The following is a 14761-nucleotide window of genomic DNA, read 5'->3' as shown; positions in this document are numbered from 1 at the left end:
ATTTAAAGTGCTTCAGAGTGAATTGTAAAAATCACTTAGTTAATTTCGTCGCAATTAGATAAGATAATATTAGCATGGACGCAAATCCCACTGGAGCGGGTTTGAATCCCGCTGGGTGTCGTATTTTTTCAAAAAGACTTTGTCTAGTGGTTATATTATATTTCTCTGAGGTGTTTTCAAAGTATGTATGATCAATAAAGAATGTTACATTCTTAAATCTGAATGTTGAATAAAAAATTTGAATAAAAAAAAAAAAAAAAATATAGTGTAAGTATATTTTACACTTTTCGAAATGCAAAAACTGGTGTTACCTAGTACAATAATTATTGTCATTATTTCTTTTTATGAAACATCCAGTAAAGATGCTTGTTTTTAGGATGGTATGCGATTCGAAAAAACCGAAGGCATTGTGACAAAAATGTCTCCAAAAGCTTCCATCAGGCAGGCACACGATATCTGGGCAATGATGCTCTTTACTCAGCAGCCTCAAGGTAAATAAAACATGACTTGATTTAACAAAAAAGTAATAAAAAAATGAATGAAAAACATGTTTTAAAAACACTATCCTAAAAGGGTCAAAGTTTTAGAAAACAGGAAGATGCTGAAATTAGTAACCATTGTTCATTTAATTAACACATTCGCGGACACTTGTTAGCTCAGACATGTTAGTTATAAAAATGAGTATGTCTTAAAATACGCTACTATCTAATGGGAATATGTTCGCACCGTGACACAAATAGATAGGAAACATCATGGCCCCCATATCCTGAAGCGGCCCCCCCTACCTATCTCTAAGATTAAGAGCCGTGTAATGTGCTACAATAGTGATCCCCAAGTGGTATTCTGCGGAAATACAGGCTTCTGGCATTTTTAAATAAATCAACTTGAATTGTCGGCACGGTATCATATTATGAAGCAATAATCGCGACCCCCTTTGTGATAGCAAAGTAACAGGTGGCCTTTCGTCGTATTGGATAAATAGTCGTTTTATTAACCAGGAAGCACACTCAAAATAATTATAAAATAAAATTCCATTCGTGAAATAGCGCCGCAGGCGACTTTTTTACTATTAGCACGAATTTGTAGTGTGTGTTTATCTCGCTTAATTGATCGACCCGCCACGCCGGGCCCCTTCTAGCCCGGGCCCCCAGGCTCTAGCCCTGGCAGCCCCCCCTTTGTGGAGTCCATGGGGAACATAGTGTTTTAATCCAAAATACGACTTCTATACACGTCATGTCGTATTACGTTGTACAGTACAGGACGTCTATAGACGTTTTGTCATATCACCCATCATAAATTGATTATTGAAGGCTCATCTTTGTATATTGCATCAATAGTAATCTAATGAATATGAGATAAAGGATTGTATTGGTGAGAGTAATGATCGATAACATCCGACAAGGGTAGTTTTTTTAAAGAAATATGTATGATTATCTATATTTGGAGTACTGGACTGATCTCTCAAATAAAAATAAAATAATAATATATCGCATTAGCACTAGTGAACTAAATTCGAAGTTGACGGTTAACTGATCAAACAGATAAATAGGTATATAGAGCCCAAGAGAACAATGTAACGTTATTAAAAAGATAAAATAGATTTCAGAATCAGGCTTGCAAGATAATCATTTTACCAAATCGGGAGTTTTGCCATGAAATAAAAAAATTCGCAATTTAGGAGCAAAACGCGGGACAACCAAAAAAACGCATAGTTCAATATTTCCAATGTTATTTCTATAATAGCAAACACAAATTACAAAACTCTTTAAGCATCAAAATAATATATTAAACAATATTTTTTCCCGACACTCTCCTATTTGTACTTGCCGGAAGAGTTTCTATCTGCTGCTTAACATATTGGTAAAATTCAGCATATGATTATATCATATTGAATTGAACAAGTAATTCCAATTTTATCAACTCAATAGCACACTTGTCTATTTTAAATTCATCTGAGAAAATACCCGTTTGATATTTTTTTTTTTTAGCAATTAGATGCTTGTATGCTTAAAATAAATAAAATTAACGTGTAAATACGAATGCGCATGCATCATCCATCGCGTTCTTTTGTCTTAACCTAAACATTTGATGTGTGTTTGTTGAATAATCGTGAATTTAACTGTCCCGGGCGGGACAATCTATTTTTGCTTAAAAAATGGGACGTTTGGTAACGCTGGTCAGGATCCACAAAAATAAAAAAAATATAAAATCAACCTGTTCACTATATAATTATAACTATCCAATGTATAACTTTAATATTTTTAGGAAACATCCTTCGAATTCGCCGTGAGAAAAAACATCAAAAATTGTTTGGTTTCGGTGGTGCTTTTACCGATTCAACTGGACTCAATATTAAGTTGCTTAGTCAAAAGGCGCAACGAAAATTAATGCTGTGAGTATTAAAAATTATAATATTATGATCAATAAACAAATTTCAATGCATATGTATTGTAAACATTTTCCCAAATTTGACATTCATGACAGACTCATCTTCCAGTGTTTTGGTTACATTGCCTTTAGGCAAACGTATTGCATTATTCTTAAATACCATACCAGAACTATGAGATACTGCATGTCTTGAGAAAAAGCTAGAATACTGACAAGAAGTGGCAAGGATGATCATAATTATACTCTTTTTATTAATTGAAGATAGCATGAAGAAGTAAATTATATCATTAACTTTTTACAGATCTTATTTTGGGGAAAATGGCCTTGAATATAATATGGCAAGAGTACCAATAGGAGGAACTGATTTTTCAACGCGAGCTTATGCTTACAATATGGAGCCAGAGGATGATTACAAACTCACCAACTATTCACTAACTCATGAAGATTTTGAGTATAAGGTTAGCTATAAAAAAAATATCCAGTTAGGTTTTTTAAGTGGTATTATTTACATCATTATTATTTTTCTACAACACTACCATCTGTGATTTTTTTTTGTTAAAATAATTATTTTGGTTCTAATCCAACTGAAACTTGTGAAAGTGTTTTTATTTGTGTATAGATGTCAGTATGCCTACTTACTTTTCGTTTTTATAATCTTTTTACCATTTCCATAGAATAGTGAATAGGATTTAAATTACAGTCGAACTCGGTTATTACGATCACGGATATAGCGAGATCTCGGATGTAACAAAAAAACATTCGTTGATGTTTTAGTTTATGATTTTCTCCATACATTTATTCACTTTTATGACGAGCTACTTATCGGGTATAAGTACCGAGCAAAAATATCATCAAAAATTTTCTTAAAACTGTTAATATGTCGATCGTTTAAAAATATCTCGACCCTAAGCAATAAAATCCAACCGGACAGGATGCTGCCGGGATTGGATTACGTTTATGACACTAGTTAAGTATCTAAGTACCTACCTAACTGGTGTTTTCGCCGATAATATTGAAAAAGTATCCACACATATATTCTAAGGTTTGTGAAGTTAGTAGACACCTACCAGCGTTCATTACTGCTTCTTGCTAACAACTTCGTTTGTAGTTTATGAATGCCATGCTTGTCCGGGGAAAAATTCTAATTGTGTATTTTTGTTTCAATTGCGAATTTTTGTGTTATGTCATTTAAAAATATCTATTCTCTGATATAACGATTAACGCTTATAACGAGCAAATTCAGTCGGTGCCATCTTCCTTGTAATAACCAAGTTCGACTGTATTAAATTCGTGAAATGATTGACTTGTGGTTTAAATCTGATTATTGAAATTCAATCATGAAATAATATTATAAAAATTATTAATATAATTTTAGTAATAACTCACACCATAAAATAAATATTTATTAACAAAACTACCTAAGTATAATGATATTATAAAAAATCTAATATACATTTTTCTTGTCAAATAGATACCCTTTATCAAAGAGGCCATGTCTATTGCTACGGAAAAACTTCTTCTGGTAACAGCAGCGTGGTCTCCACCGGTATGGATGAAATCAAACCATGACTATGGAGGAGAATGTGGACTTTTACCCCAATATTATCAGACTTGGGCAGATTATCATCTTAAGTGTGTTAAAATACTATTGCCTTTAACTAATGTTTTAAGTGGTTTCTCACATTTCATTAAAACTAAAATGTTCATTTACCTTATTGATGGTAACACAGTGGTTACGCAGAGAAAAGCATTTGGCTATAGACACTAATACTAATAAAAGGAATCAAGACGATTTGCCAGACGAGAATTGGACAAAACTTTGGAAATCACTATAAACTTTTATTTAAATACAAAATTTTAGTTGTATATTTATAATTTTTAATAAAAAAAACTAACGTTTAACTTTTTATGCGCTTTGTGCCATAGGAAAATCTGCTTTAAATTTCAATTAAATGATATTTGAATATAATTTTTTTTAGTATAAAGCTCAAAAAGAAGAATTGAGTCCGACACTTTTTTTTTTAAAAAAGCCCTGTGTAAAACTAACTAAATGCACCAAAACCAATCCAAAATAGTTAATAATGAGGCAATGTCTCCATCTGCGATCATAATAGTTGCCATGATTTAAATTAAGATTTTCCATGAATTATGAAAATACTTTTAATTGACCTATAATTGTAAAAGTGTGAAAATTGAACAATATAAATTGAAAAATAATATAAACTTAACATTTGCTTTACCAATGGTTAGTTAAATAAATGAAAACACTGTGGATACAGTATATCTGCTTAATTTTTTATCTATTATTGAAATGGCAAAATGCCTTCGTTTTTATTAATATTATTCACAAATCTCTCCATCGATTAATCTGCGATATCTACAAGATTTGTAATTCCCACAAATGCATGAAAATTATTCATTTCTTTTCGGTTGGTGTTTGCGTAGATAATCAGTACTCAATACAATCTTGATTTGTCCAATACTCTATTCATTTGATTTCTGTTTACAAAACCTAATTATCAACTGTTTATCAATTTCACTGCCAGGAAAATTTAGATTTTTATTTTTATGCATTATTTATCACACTACATAGCCCCACTTATTCAAATAATAATTGTAAACTTTTTTAATAAAGATTTGTGTATAATTACAGATTCCTAAAGCTTTACTCAGAAAATGGAATTAATTTTTGGGCAATGAGTACAGGAAACGAACCAATTAATGGAGTTGTGCCAATCATAGCTCTCAACAGTCTTGGTTGGATGCCAACTGAACAGGTATTTTTTACCCTCACTATTCATTAAAGAGAATGTGCCACCTACCAGAGACACCTAGCGGAAATATACAAAATTTGCAATTTGAGACAATAAATTTGATTTTTATTGATTTTCGTATCGAAAATAAACTTTACTCACAATTGAAAAAACCCTATTTATAATGGAAATTCATTGAAGGATCCCATCATTTCATTATTATAATACTAATGTTTTACGGTTATGTATATCATTAAAATCATCAAGCATCATATTTTTCCGCTAGGTGTCTCTGGCAGGTGGAGTATTCATCTTAATTAAATTAGCATTCACTCGGTGGAATGAAATAACTCCTTTGAATTATATTTCTATGAAATTCTTACGTAGAGTTGCTATATTTAGTCTTGACGTCCAGGAAATTTCTATAACCAGGTGAGTCCGGGCTATGAAAAAAAAGTTTTTCTCATATATTGTATCTTAGTATAATAACAGTTCTGATAAAATCGACAGTTAATGACAAAAGGCTCGTATTTTTCGAAAGTACCCAAACCACTAACTAATTGTACGTAAGCAATCTACAATGCTGATTTTAACACATTCGCGGACACATGTCATGTTAGTGATAATATATAACATAATATTACAAATTTTATTTTTTAAATTTTCAATTTAGATGCTTATATAGAAATGAGTTAAGTCTTAAGATACGACACTATCTAATGGAAATATGTTCGCACCGTGACACAAGTAGCAAGGAACATATTGTTTTAATCCAAAATTCGACTTCTATAAACGTCGTGTCGTATTCCGTTCCACAGTACAGGACGTCAGTGTGCATTGATTGTGTCATATCACATCTCACAAAATAAAACGTTTATAGGCATCATGTCTGCGAATGTGTTAACAACCAATTTTGCAAGCCGGTGCACACTCCAAGATAATATTAATGCATAATTTTTTTAATTCTCATAGGCAGAGTGGATTTCAGCCAATTTAGGACCGACATTAAGAAATTCTTCATTTGCTGACATCAAACTTCTAGCTTTGGATGATCAGAGAGTAACACTTCCCTGGTGGATCGAATACGTAAGTAAAAATAGAAGGCTTTAGAATTAAAGTACTACTACCACTGCTACACTCTATTATGCTCCAGCATCGGAGTACAGGGCAAGCACAAGGTCATGCCACTTCTCTTAGTCTATTGTCTGCACATAGATCACTTTTGTTGCGCTGTGCAGGGTGAGGGAAGGTTGGCCAAGTTGAAAGAATCTATGCGACTGCGCCTGCAAATGACGTCTTTATTATACACAATTTTGAAAATAGTCAAGTAGTATAATTAACAATCTCATTTTTGATTTTGAAGTCACGGTGGCCGAGCGGTGGCGTGTTGCCTTATAATCTCATAGGTCCCGGGGTCAGATTCCGGGTCTGGCAAATACGCATATTGTTTCTCTTAGCGTATGGACCTAATAGGTTTAGTCACATTACATCCATTTCTCGTGAAAAAAAAAATTTTATTAATACAAACCTCCACTCTGTGGAGGCCCATATTATGATTATATTAAAATCGGACATGGTAAAAAGAAAAAAAAATATTTTCAGACATTTCTTTTCGTATGATGTTGACGGGTTTTGGAGGTTATAGACTAAAGCCTCCGCAAAGGGAGGGTTGACAGGGCTCTAGCCTGTGGGCTCGGGCTCTGGGGGCCAAGCGTGAAGGGTCGATCAGATAAGTGAGATAAACACACATCACAAAATAGTAAATATTTTACTTCAATGATATTAACATTTTAAAATATGTGGTTATGCAATGCAATTTTTAATTGTTTTTTGTCAGTACCCGACATATCCATAATTCAAGTAGATGTATTAAAAATACAAAAAATCATTATAATACACTTGTTTGGATGTGGTTGATGGATGAAGAAATGAAGTATGAAGGCTGGTAGAGATGGCGAGTTTATTTGACAGATGACAGATACAGTTTACAGTTCGTCACTGTTCTGGCAGAAGACACTAATTCGAAAAAATTACATATTGAGTTAGTTATACCAAAATGTTCCTTATTGCAAACTTTACCGTCTGGAAACCTTCTTAATAAATAAACAGTCTTTATTTTAAAGTCATCCTTTTTACGATTACTTAATAAACTCACATGATAGACCATTTCAAATATTTTAACAACTTCAAAGTCAAATTACTCAAAACTAGTATTCTCCAGTTAGTGTGTTCTGCCAGAACAGAGACGAGTTATACAATGGTACAATATAACAGAGAGGTAGGTGTTATTTTCCGAGGCACTAAGCTCTCTAGCAAGATACAAGTTTATCGAGTGAATATTACGGAGAGACTGGCTTGTTTCCTCCCGACAGCGTTTTATTGAACCTGTCACAATGGAAAATGCTTACCTCAGTATCTCAGCTATTTGGTGAGAAAATATAATAAATGTTTAATAAATATCGGTGAGGTAAAAGAAGTCCTTACTAAGTAGTAATTCGATTGTGTGAAAATGTATTCAAAGAAGTTGCAATATGTACTTAACAATAATTAAATAAATAATTAAATGAATAACATTAATTCGAAAGAGATTCATATGACGTGGATTCTGCTGACACTGCTTGGTCCTCACAGAAACATTGATAGCCACATACTGACACGCTACGCCAAAGATTCTAGCCTGGGGGCCTGCTTCAGAATGTGGAGGCCATGGTTATAGATCATTATATATTGTGAAATTGCATATAGAATAATAATAACATGTAGGTATGTACCTACTTGTATTTTATTAGATTTTGACAATAATGTGTCATGGGATACAAAAAATCACACATGATTTTTACGATAATGATACACCCCTGTTACAGGCGGGCTTCTCCCGGTGTAAAATAATCATTTAGTAGTCATAAGTCGAAACGTAACCCTGACCTCTAGAAACGGCTTCATAAAACATCTAATGTGATTCCTTGCTCAACTACGTAATTTTATTTTTTTTTATTTATTCATGAGTAAAGGCCTTCGTCCGGTGTGTGAAAATCACATATTGGGCGGAGGTGTAATTAAAATAAATTTAATTTAATTTAAAAAGTATAAATGATGATGGATGAAAGAGATAATTTTAAGATTAAATATAAGTGCTTATTCAAATATAATAAATTTTGCCGCGCTTGCCGGCAACGTTCAAATTTCCACGCGCCTGCACCGGGGTGGTCCTCGTGATTCGTCAAATCAAAAGCATCACGCGATAAAATTTGGCCAATCACGAGAGTCCTTTTTGCTGGACGGCGTGGGTACTCGAAATTTGGAAAAAAAAAGGAAGTTAGTGAGCGTCCCTTTTCCAACATGTACGGACCTGCGAAACTTATTGTTAAAACAAAATATGTAAACGTGTAAAATAAATGTAAAATATAAGATAATACTAAGTTACGCACGAGACAAACGTGGTTTCATTTAATTTCTCCTCAATTTAAAATTTCTTTTTTTGTGAATCCGGGGTTTGATGTACACCTGAGCTAGCCGCTGGAACCCCGGGTATCTCAATAACTTATTATAAAACACAATATCATCAGTCCCTATTAGAAAAGTCGGATCTGAAATTTTGTCATTTTAGGATTATTACGTAAAAGTTGTTTAAACACTTTAAAAATTTATACCACAATCACAGTTTTTTTTCGTTTTTTAGTTTACTCAAGTTAAAAATGACGGATCTACCGAGAGTGTCCGAATAACAATGTCGGTTCTTACCAACCGACATTGTTGGCTGGGCGTGGGTGAGCAAGATGCGTCGAATCTGACAGTTGCTGCTATGTTCACCGGACAGACGGATGTTTTTATAAACGTTTAGAAAAGTTTCTATAACCCGTATTTTTATTCATTATGGCAAGCAATAGGTGACCAAGGATATTTGATGAAACATCTTTGATTGCTCATACTGAAAAATAGCATTTTGCAGATCCGACTTTTTTAATAGGGACCGACGATATATTAAAGGTCACACATCCATATTATGTTGACAGAATTTAAAAATAATCCTCAGTTGCTATGCCACTATGCCACTGGAAGGACACTTGGGTTGGCAGCAGCTTAATGGTCAGACCACTCACTTGGCAAGAGATAGATCTGTGTTTGAACTTGTCAATTGCTACAATCATTGACTAAATACTAGATAGAATTAAGTCATAAAACTATCACTTATTCAAACCTATTGATATTCAATTTCATTTACAGATGGCAGCAGTGGATGAGGCAATGGATTACATTGATGGAATAGCTACCCATTATTATTGGGATGAACTGATACCTACAAAGAATGTTGATAGAACACGAGAAATGTTCCCAGATAAATTTTTTATATCCACTGAAGCATGTCAAGGTAAAAATAAATTTAATTAGGTATTATCATGTAGAATTTCTACCAATGGTAGAACTCAGTATTATTGATTAAATGTAGGTAATCAACATAATAGAGTATCTATGAATTTTGTTCTCCTATTCAATCATACAAGAGCTTCCCTGTTACTGATAAAAAATAATTCATTAAAAGAGAACTTTTTCTTTAAAATTAATGTCGACAGGATAAGCTATCCTTCCATTTTTTTTCAGATTTCCATGCAATTTATTTTTAATCTACATTTTTGGTGAATGGTATGCATGGCCCTCACAAGGTTGGGGCTGACAATGCTCTAGCCTGGGGGCCTGGTGTGGTGGGTCGGCCGATTAAGTTAGATAAACATACATCATGAGTTTGCTCTAATAGCAAAACATGTGCTGCTGTGCGATGCAATTGGATATGATATCATGATTGAAATAATTAAGTGGTAATTCACATCTAGAATTTAATTTTACAAATATTTTTAGTGTATTTCCAGACTAATAAAAATGAAAATTTATCCTACATGGCGAAGGACACAAGTGGTCACGATCAGTGCTTCATAATATGATGCCGAGTGCTAACAGCTCAACAATTCAAGTGGATTTATTTAAATATATAAAAAATCTTGAAAAATACACGGAATACCTTAATTTTACCTCACATAATCCTGGGATTTAGTGGAATACCATTAGGGGAATACTACTGTAGAATATTACACTGCCTTACTGATAGGTTGGGGGACTCGCTGAACATCGTGGCCTGGGGGCCCGCTTTAGGATGTGGGGGCTATGATGGTATGATATTATAAAATAGAAAATTTGTCAACACTTATTGGCCTAAGGCAGAGGTCGGCAGAAGCGGCTCTTTGCATTCATAGGCGTTTGCGGCTCTTCAGACATGAACTCCAATTTCACCTCATCCCAAGCAGCCTTATAAATTATAAGTTTTGATTTTCTCAGCACAAGTGGACAGCTATAAAACAACTGCCTAAAATAGAAACAATAATATTTGATACATGGGATTGTTTGCCTGAAACATAATATGACGCGTTAAAAAAACTAGCTTTTGGTATTCTTACAATCTTTGGCTCTACATTCAATGCAACCAAATAAAAAATAAACTTAGAAGCATAATAATAGATGAAAATCCACAATCATGCATTCAATTAAAGATAAGTATCTCTGCTATTTGCCAGATATAGTAGAGCTATCAAAAGCGACGCATGGACGCCGTTCTAATTAATTTTTGTAATAAAAAATCTTGAACTTTTTCCCCGTAAAAATCCATATCCATACACATATGTATCTTACATATACCTATGAGGCTCTCTGGTACCTTTGTTACCCTGTTTCCTTGATAATTTGGCTCTTCTCACATGACAATATGTCGACCCCTGGCCTAAGGTTTACGGCCCCTGCTGGGCCCCACTCTAGTTTGCATAGTCTTGCGGTGGCTTTGACTATTGGCTATGTCTGTGCGTGACTTTATGTAGACGAGCAAATCATATGACTTGGGGCAATACCAATCTAAGTAAAAGGCCTTCACAGTAAAACAATATAGAAACGAAAGTGTGCCATCATGTGAATATTCCATAAGACATTTTCCAGATGGAGAGCGAGGTTTAAAGCACACCTTTTATGTATAAAGGTTTCCGAACTCTGTATAATAGTATGCTAATACCATGGCTCCCACAAGGGGGGGCTGATAGGGCTCTAGCCCTGTGGCCCGGGCTTAGGAGGGGCCCGCTGTGGCAGGTCAATTAGATAAGTGAGATAAACACACATCACAAATTTACCCTAATAGTAAAATTCAAGTGGATGAATTTAAAATAAGTAGGTAATAAAAATTGGTAAAAAATACACAAAATTTTACCTCGAACACCATTTGGAAAACATTACAACATATTGTAGAGCGCCATACTGCCTTAAATCTTAATCTGGCCTGGAGGCTCGCTTCAGGATGTGGGGCCATGGCTAACACTATAGCCTAACTTGCCTGTATTAAAACTGAGTGATTAATGTGCATATTTAAATAATTTCAGGAAATAAGCCTTGGCTGACAGAAAAGGTGGCACTTGGATCTTGGTCAAGAGCTGAAAGTTATATAACAGACATATTTGAGGTATGGAATTTTCCACTAGTGACTATTATTATTCTCACATAACAAAAAGAGCTTTATGGTTGCTCAAAATATTCTTTTTCCAGCTGCTGAATCTTCATTATACTGGTTGGATTGATTGGAATCTTGTGCTAGATAGAAATGGTGGACCTAACTGGTTCGATAACAAGGTTGATTCGACCATCATTGCGATACCAGAGAAAGATGAATTCTTGAAGCAACCCATGTACTATGCAATCGGACACTTTAGTAAATTTCTACCACGAGATTCAGTAAGAGTGACAGTAGAAAATGAGGTCGACCAACTTGAACATGTGGCGTTTTTAAGACCTGATGGTGGAATTACTGTGATTATTTCTAATCTGTAAGTGTTCCTTCTTTTACCTTGGCTACCTATGATGTGGTGATTGGAATTTATTATCGGATTTAAAGACAAATATCTTTTATATTTTTAGCGGTTACGTGTAAATTGTATGTATTACATTTCACCGTAGCACAGTTCGCTGTGAGCTTTCTTAGCACAGAGATCAAAAAATTACGCGTTGTTCGTGGACCATTGGAGACAATAATTTTCCTTGAATGAAAACCTAACCTAACAAATAATCCAGTACATCGGCAATTTTCAAAATTTGTTTGCTGTTGGATTCCTATAAACCGACAAGTACCGTGTTTTATTTAGACATGAATTTTATCTCAGTACTATACAACCCAAAGAGGTTGGACAGTCTTTAATATACGACCATCAACATGAACGCGGGTAGCGACAATGAAGATAACGAAGATTAAATGATAAAGTTTATGGAATCCTTTACACAACATTTCACGGTGAAGTGTGATATGGCGAACTGCATATGTACAAATTTCCGGACACGATTTAAAGTTTATTTTTAAACACTTACCAAATAAATGAAGAGTCCTCCAATTGTGCCGCCATTTATCAATAATAACAAAATTAAAATGTTTATGACACATCAGGATTAGAAGAAAAATTATGTAGGCCAAACATGAACAGAAATTAAGAATTTACCAGGAATTCGGGATACCCCGTAGTATAAACTGTGATAATGTATTGCACAGTCCTGTTAGCGCCGCCATTTATTCCGGTGACAAAGCTCTTTTCAATTTACGTTTCAAGTGGTAAAAACGAATTCTGTTTCAATTTTGAGTATGTGACGATATTCCCAATAGATGTCGTTGAGTGTTCAACATATTAGTAATTAAAAGTAATCCAGAATCTGGATTATTATTCAATTACATTCATATAATTATTATTACCAGGTCGATTGTCAGTAGTTTTATAAAAATATGAAGACAGTTCGATTGAAATAAAATGCAATATGTTATATAAATGTATAATGCCATTGTTTAAATAACAGCTGTAATTATATAACTGGTTTTTAGATTTTTTTCATCAATTTATAATACGGAGACATCTAGTTAAGATGCCTCGAAGGTTCATTTGAATTGGAATACAATTGGAATGAGATTCCATTATAATTTTTCGTATATGCTTCGTAATTCATGTAATAGATGTCTCTATGAAATCACATTTTTTATATCATCCCCATTAAAGCGGCAAGTCCAAAGATGTCATTTTCGTATGAGCGGCGTTCCGTTCACGGAAAAGTGCGCGGCTTAAGCCATCCGATTGGCGACATTGTTGTAATTGTAGTAGTTAATATTGATTTTGCAACATCTGAACTATGCTGTAGTGATTATAATGTTTTTCTTTTTCCAGTGGTGACAAGGAAATGGTCATCACGATAGAAGAGCCAGAAGTGGGAACTTTTGATGTTTACTCGCCAGCGCGTTCCATTCAAAGTATTATTTATTGGTAAAATTGTGCCGCAGTGTGAGGACAAATTTAATACATTTAACAAAATGTACCAACAAGAATAATGTGTAATGTGAAGTGCTAGGTACACACCTAATTGAAAATAATTTAAAAAATGACATTAAAGCCTCTTAGCCACTGTTGACCAGTTGCCAGCCACAGTTTCGGTTGCTAGAGACCAGTCGACAGTGCATAACAGGCCTTAGATAGAAATATTATTACCATAAAGTGGTCTATCAGGGTGTGTAAGATGTGCGCCGCACACCTATGAAGTAATATTTTGTAAGCATTATTATAAAAAAATAAGATAAAACGTATTTTACTTTTGTTGAGTTACGATTATACACTGCTATGTATGCTGCATTTGTAGTATACTATTGTATATGAGTAACCGGCTCACAACTTGCATACAAACACACCAGTTACTACGTAGATTATATAACCAAAAGTTTGTTCACAATGTTATTTGCACGCAGTTGCTAGTCAGATTGGACGCCTTCTGCGTTCTTGTTACATCAATTTTTTGATGACTTGCTTATATCATAGTTTATTTTGCTCCTCACAATAAGTGTGGGAAAAGAAAAGGTCGCATAGTTGAATATCCAAATTAACTATAATGCATAGTGTATAAATAAGAAAATGGACAAACCGAATCAACGTCTCTGAATTATATAATTTATCATAAAAACATGAGCTCTCATACAAAACTAAAATCTTCTTTTGGTTCTCCTGAAAAGTTATGACTTTAGACTTATTTTTCTTTTTCTTTTTCACATAAGCTAAATTATATCATTATTGTTATTATATATTATCTACCTACCGATATTATTATTAAATGGAACACTATAATGTCCAAAGAGTTGTCCTTAATTTTATTGAAATAAAATATACAGAAGTGCAGAATAACAAAAAAAGTACCCTATACAATCAATGTTGAAAAGAAAAATAGTAAACTTATATAAAACAACTATTTACATAAAAACCATGCGCTACACAGATCTGTTACATTTACTGGGTGTTCATTTTCTGATTGTCTAGAGTTTTATAGTAATGTTACTTATACCTTACTACCTATATGTGTAAGACGGGTAATGTGTAATATAATATTATAAATACATCCTAGATAGGTACCTACTTATTTATAATGAAAACAATTCAGTGCAATAATTTTTATTTTGTGATTTTATAAATAAAATTTAATCCTTCAATGCTTTATTTTTTACAACGTTTTTCTTAGCTCGTATTCTTATTTTTGTCCGGAACAAATCTTGCAATTGATTTTTAACTAATTTCCTGACT

At 33.6% G+C, this 14761-nt stretch overlaps 1 protein-coding gene across 1 annotated transcript; it reads left to right on the top strand.

Annotated features, from left to right (window-relative positions):
• The first annotated feature begins 428 nt into the window (after positions 1 to 428).
• On the top strand, positions 429 to 13466 carry LOC147075030 (lysosomal acid glucosylceramidase-like). The gene is made up of 10 exons (XM_085943294.1): positions 429 to 491; positions 2266 to 2392; positions 2690 to 2846; positions 3860 to 4020; positions 5042 to 5165; positions 6114 to 6227; positions 9366 to 9510; positions 11552 to 11631; positions 11715 to 11992; positions 13367 to 13466. Exons 1-10 carry the CDS (start codon positions 464 to 466, stop codon positions 13464 to 13466), a joined length of 1314 nt encoding a protein of 437 aa, XP_085799420.1. The 5' UTR covers positions 429 to 463.
• Positions 13467 to 14761: the final 1295 nt, after the last annotated feature.

This window comes from Rhyacophila brunnea, unplaced genomic scaffold (assembly GCF_057557595.1).
Source record: "Rhyacophila brunnea isolate RB1 unplaced genomic scaffold, BYU_Rbru_1.0 scaffold_15, whole genome shotgun sequence".
Taxonomy (NCBI): Eukaryota; Metazoa; Arthropoda; class Insecta; order Trichoptera; family Rhyacophilidae; genus Rhyacophila; species Rhyacophila brunnea.
This window is presented reverse-complemented; position numbering and strand designations above follow the sequence as displayed.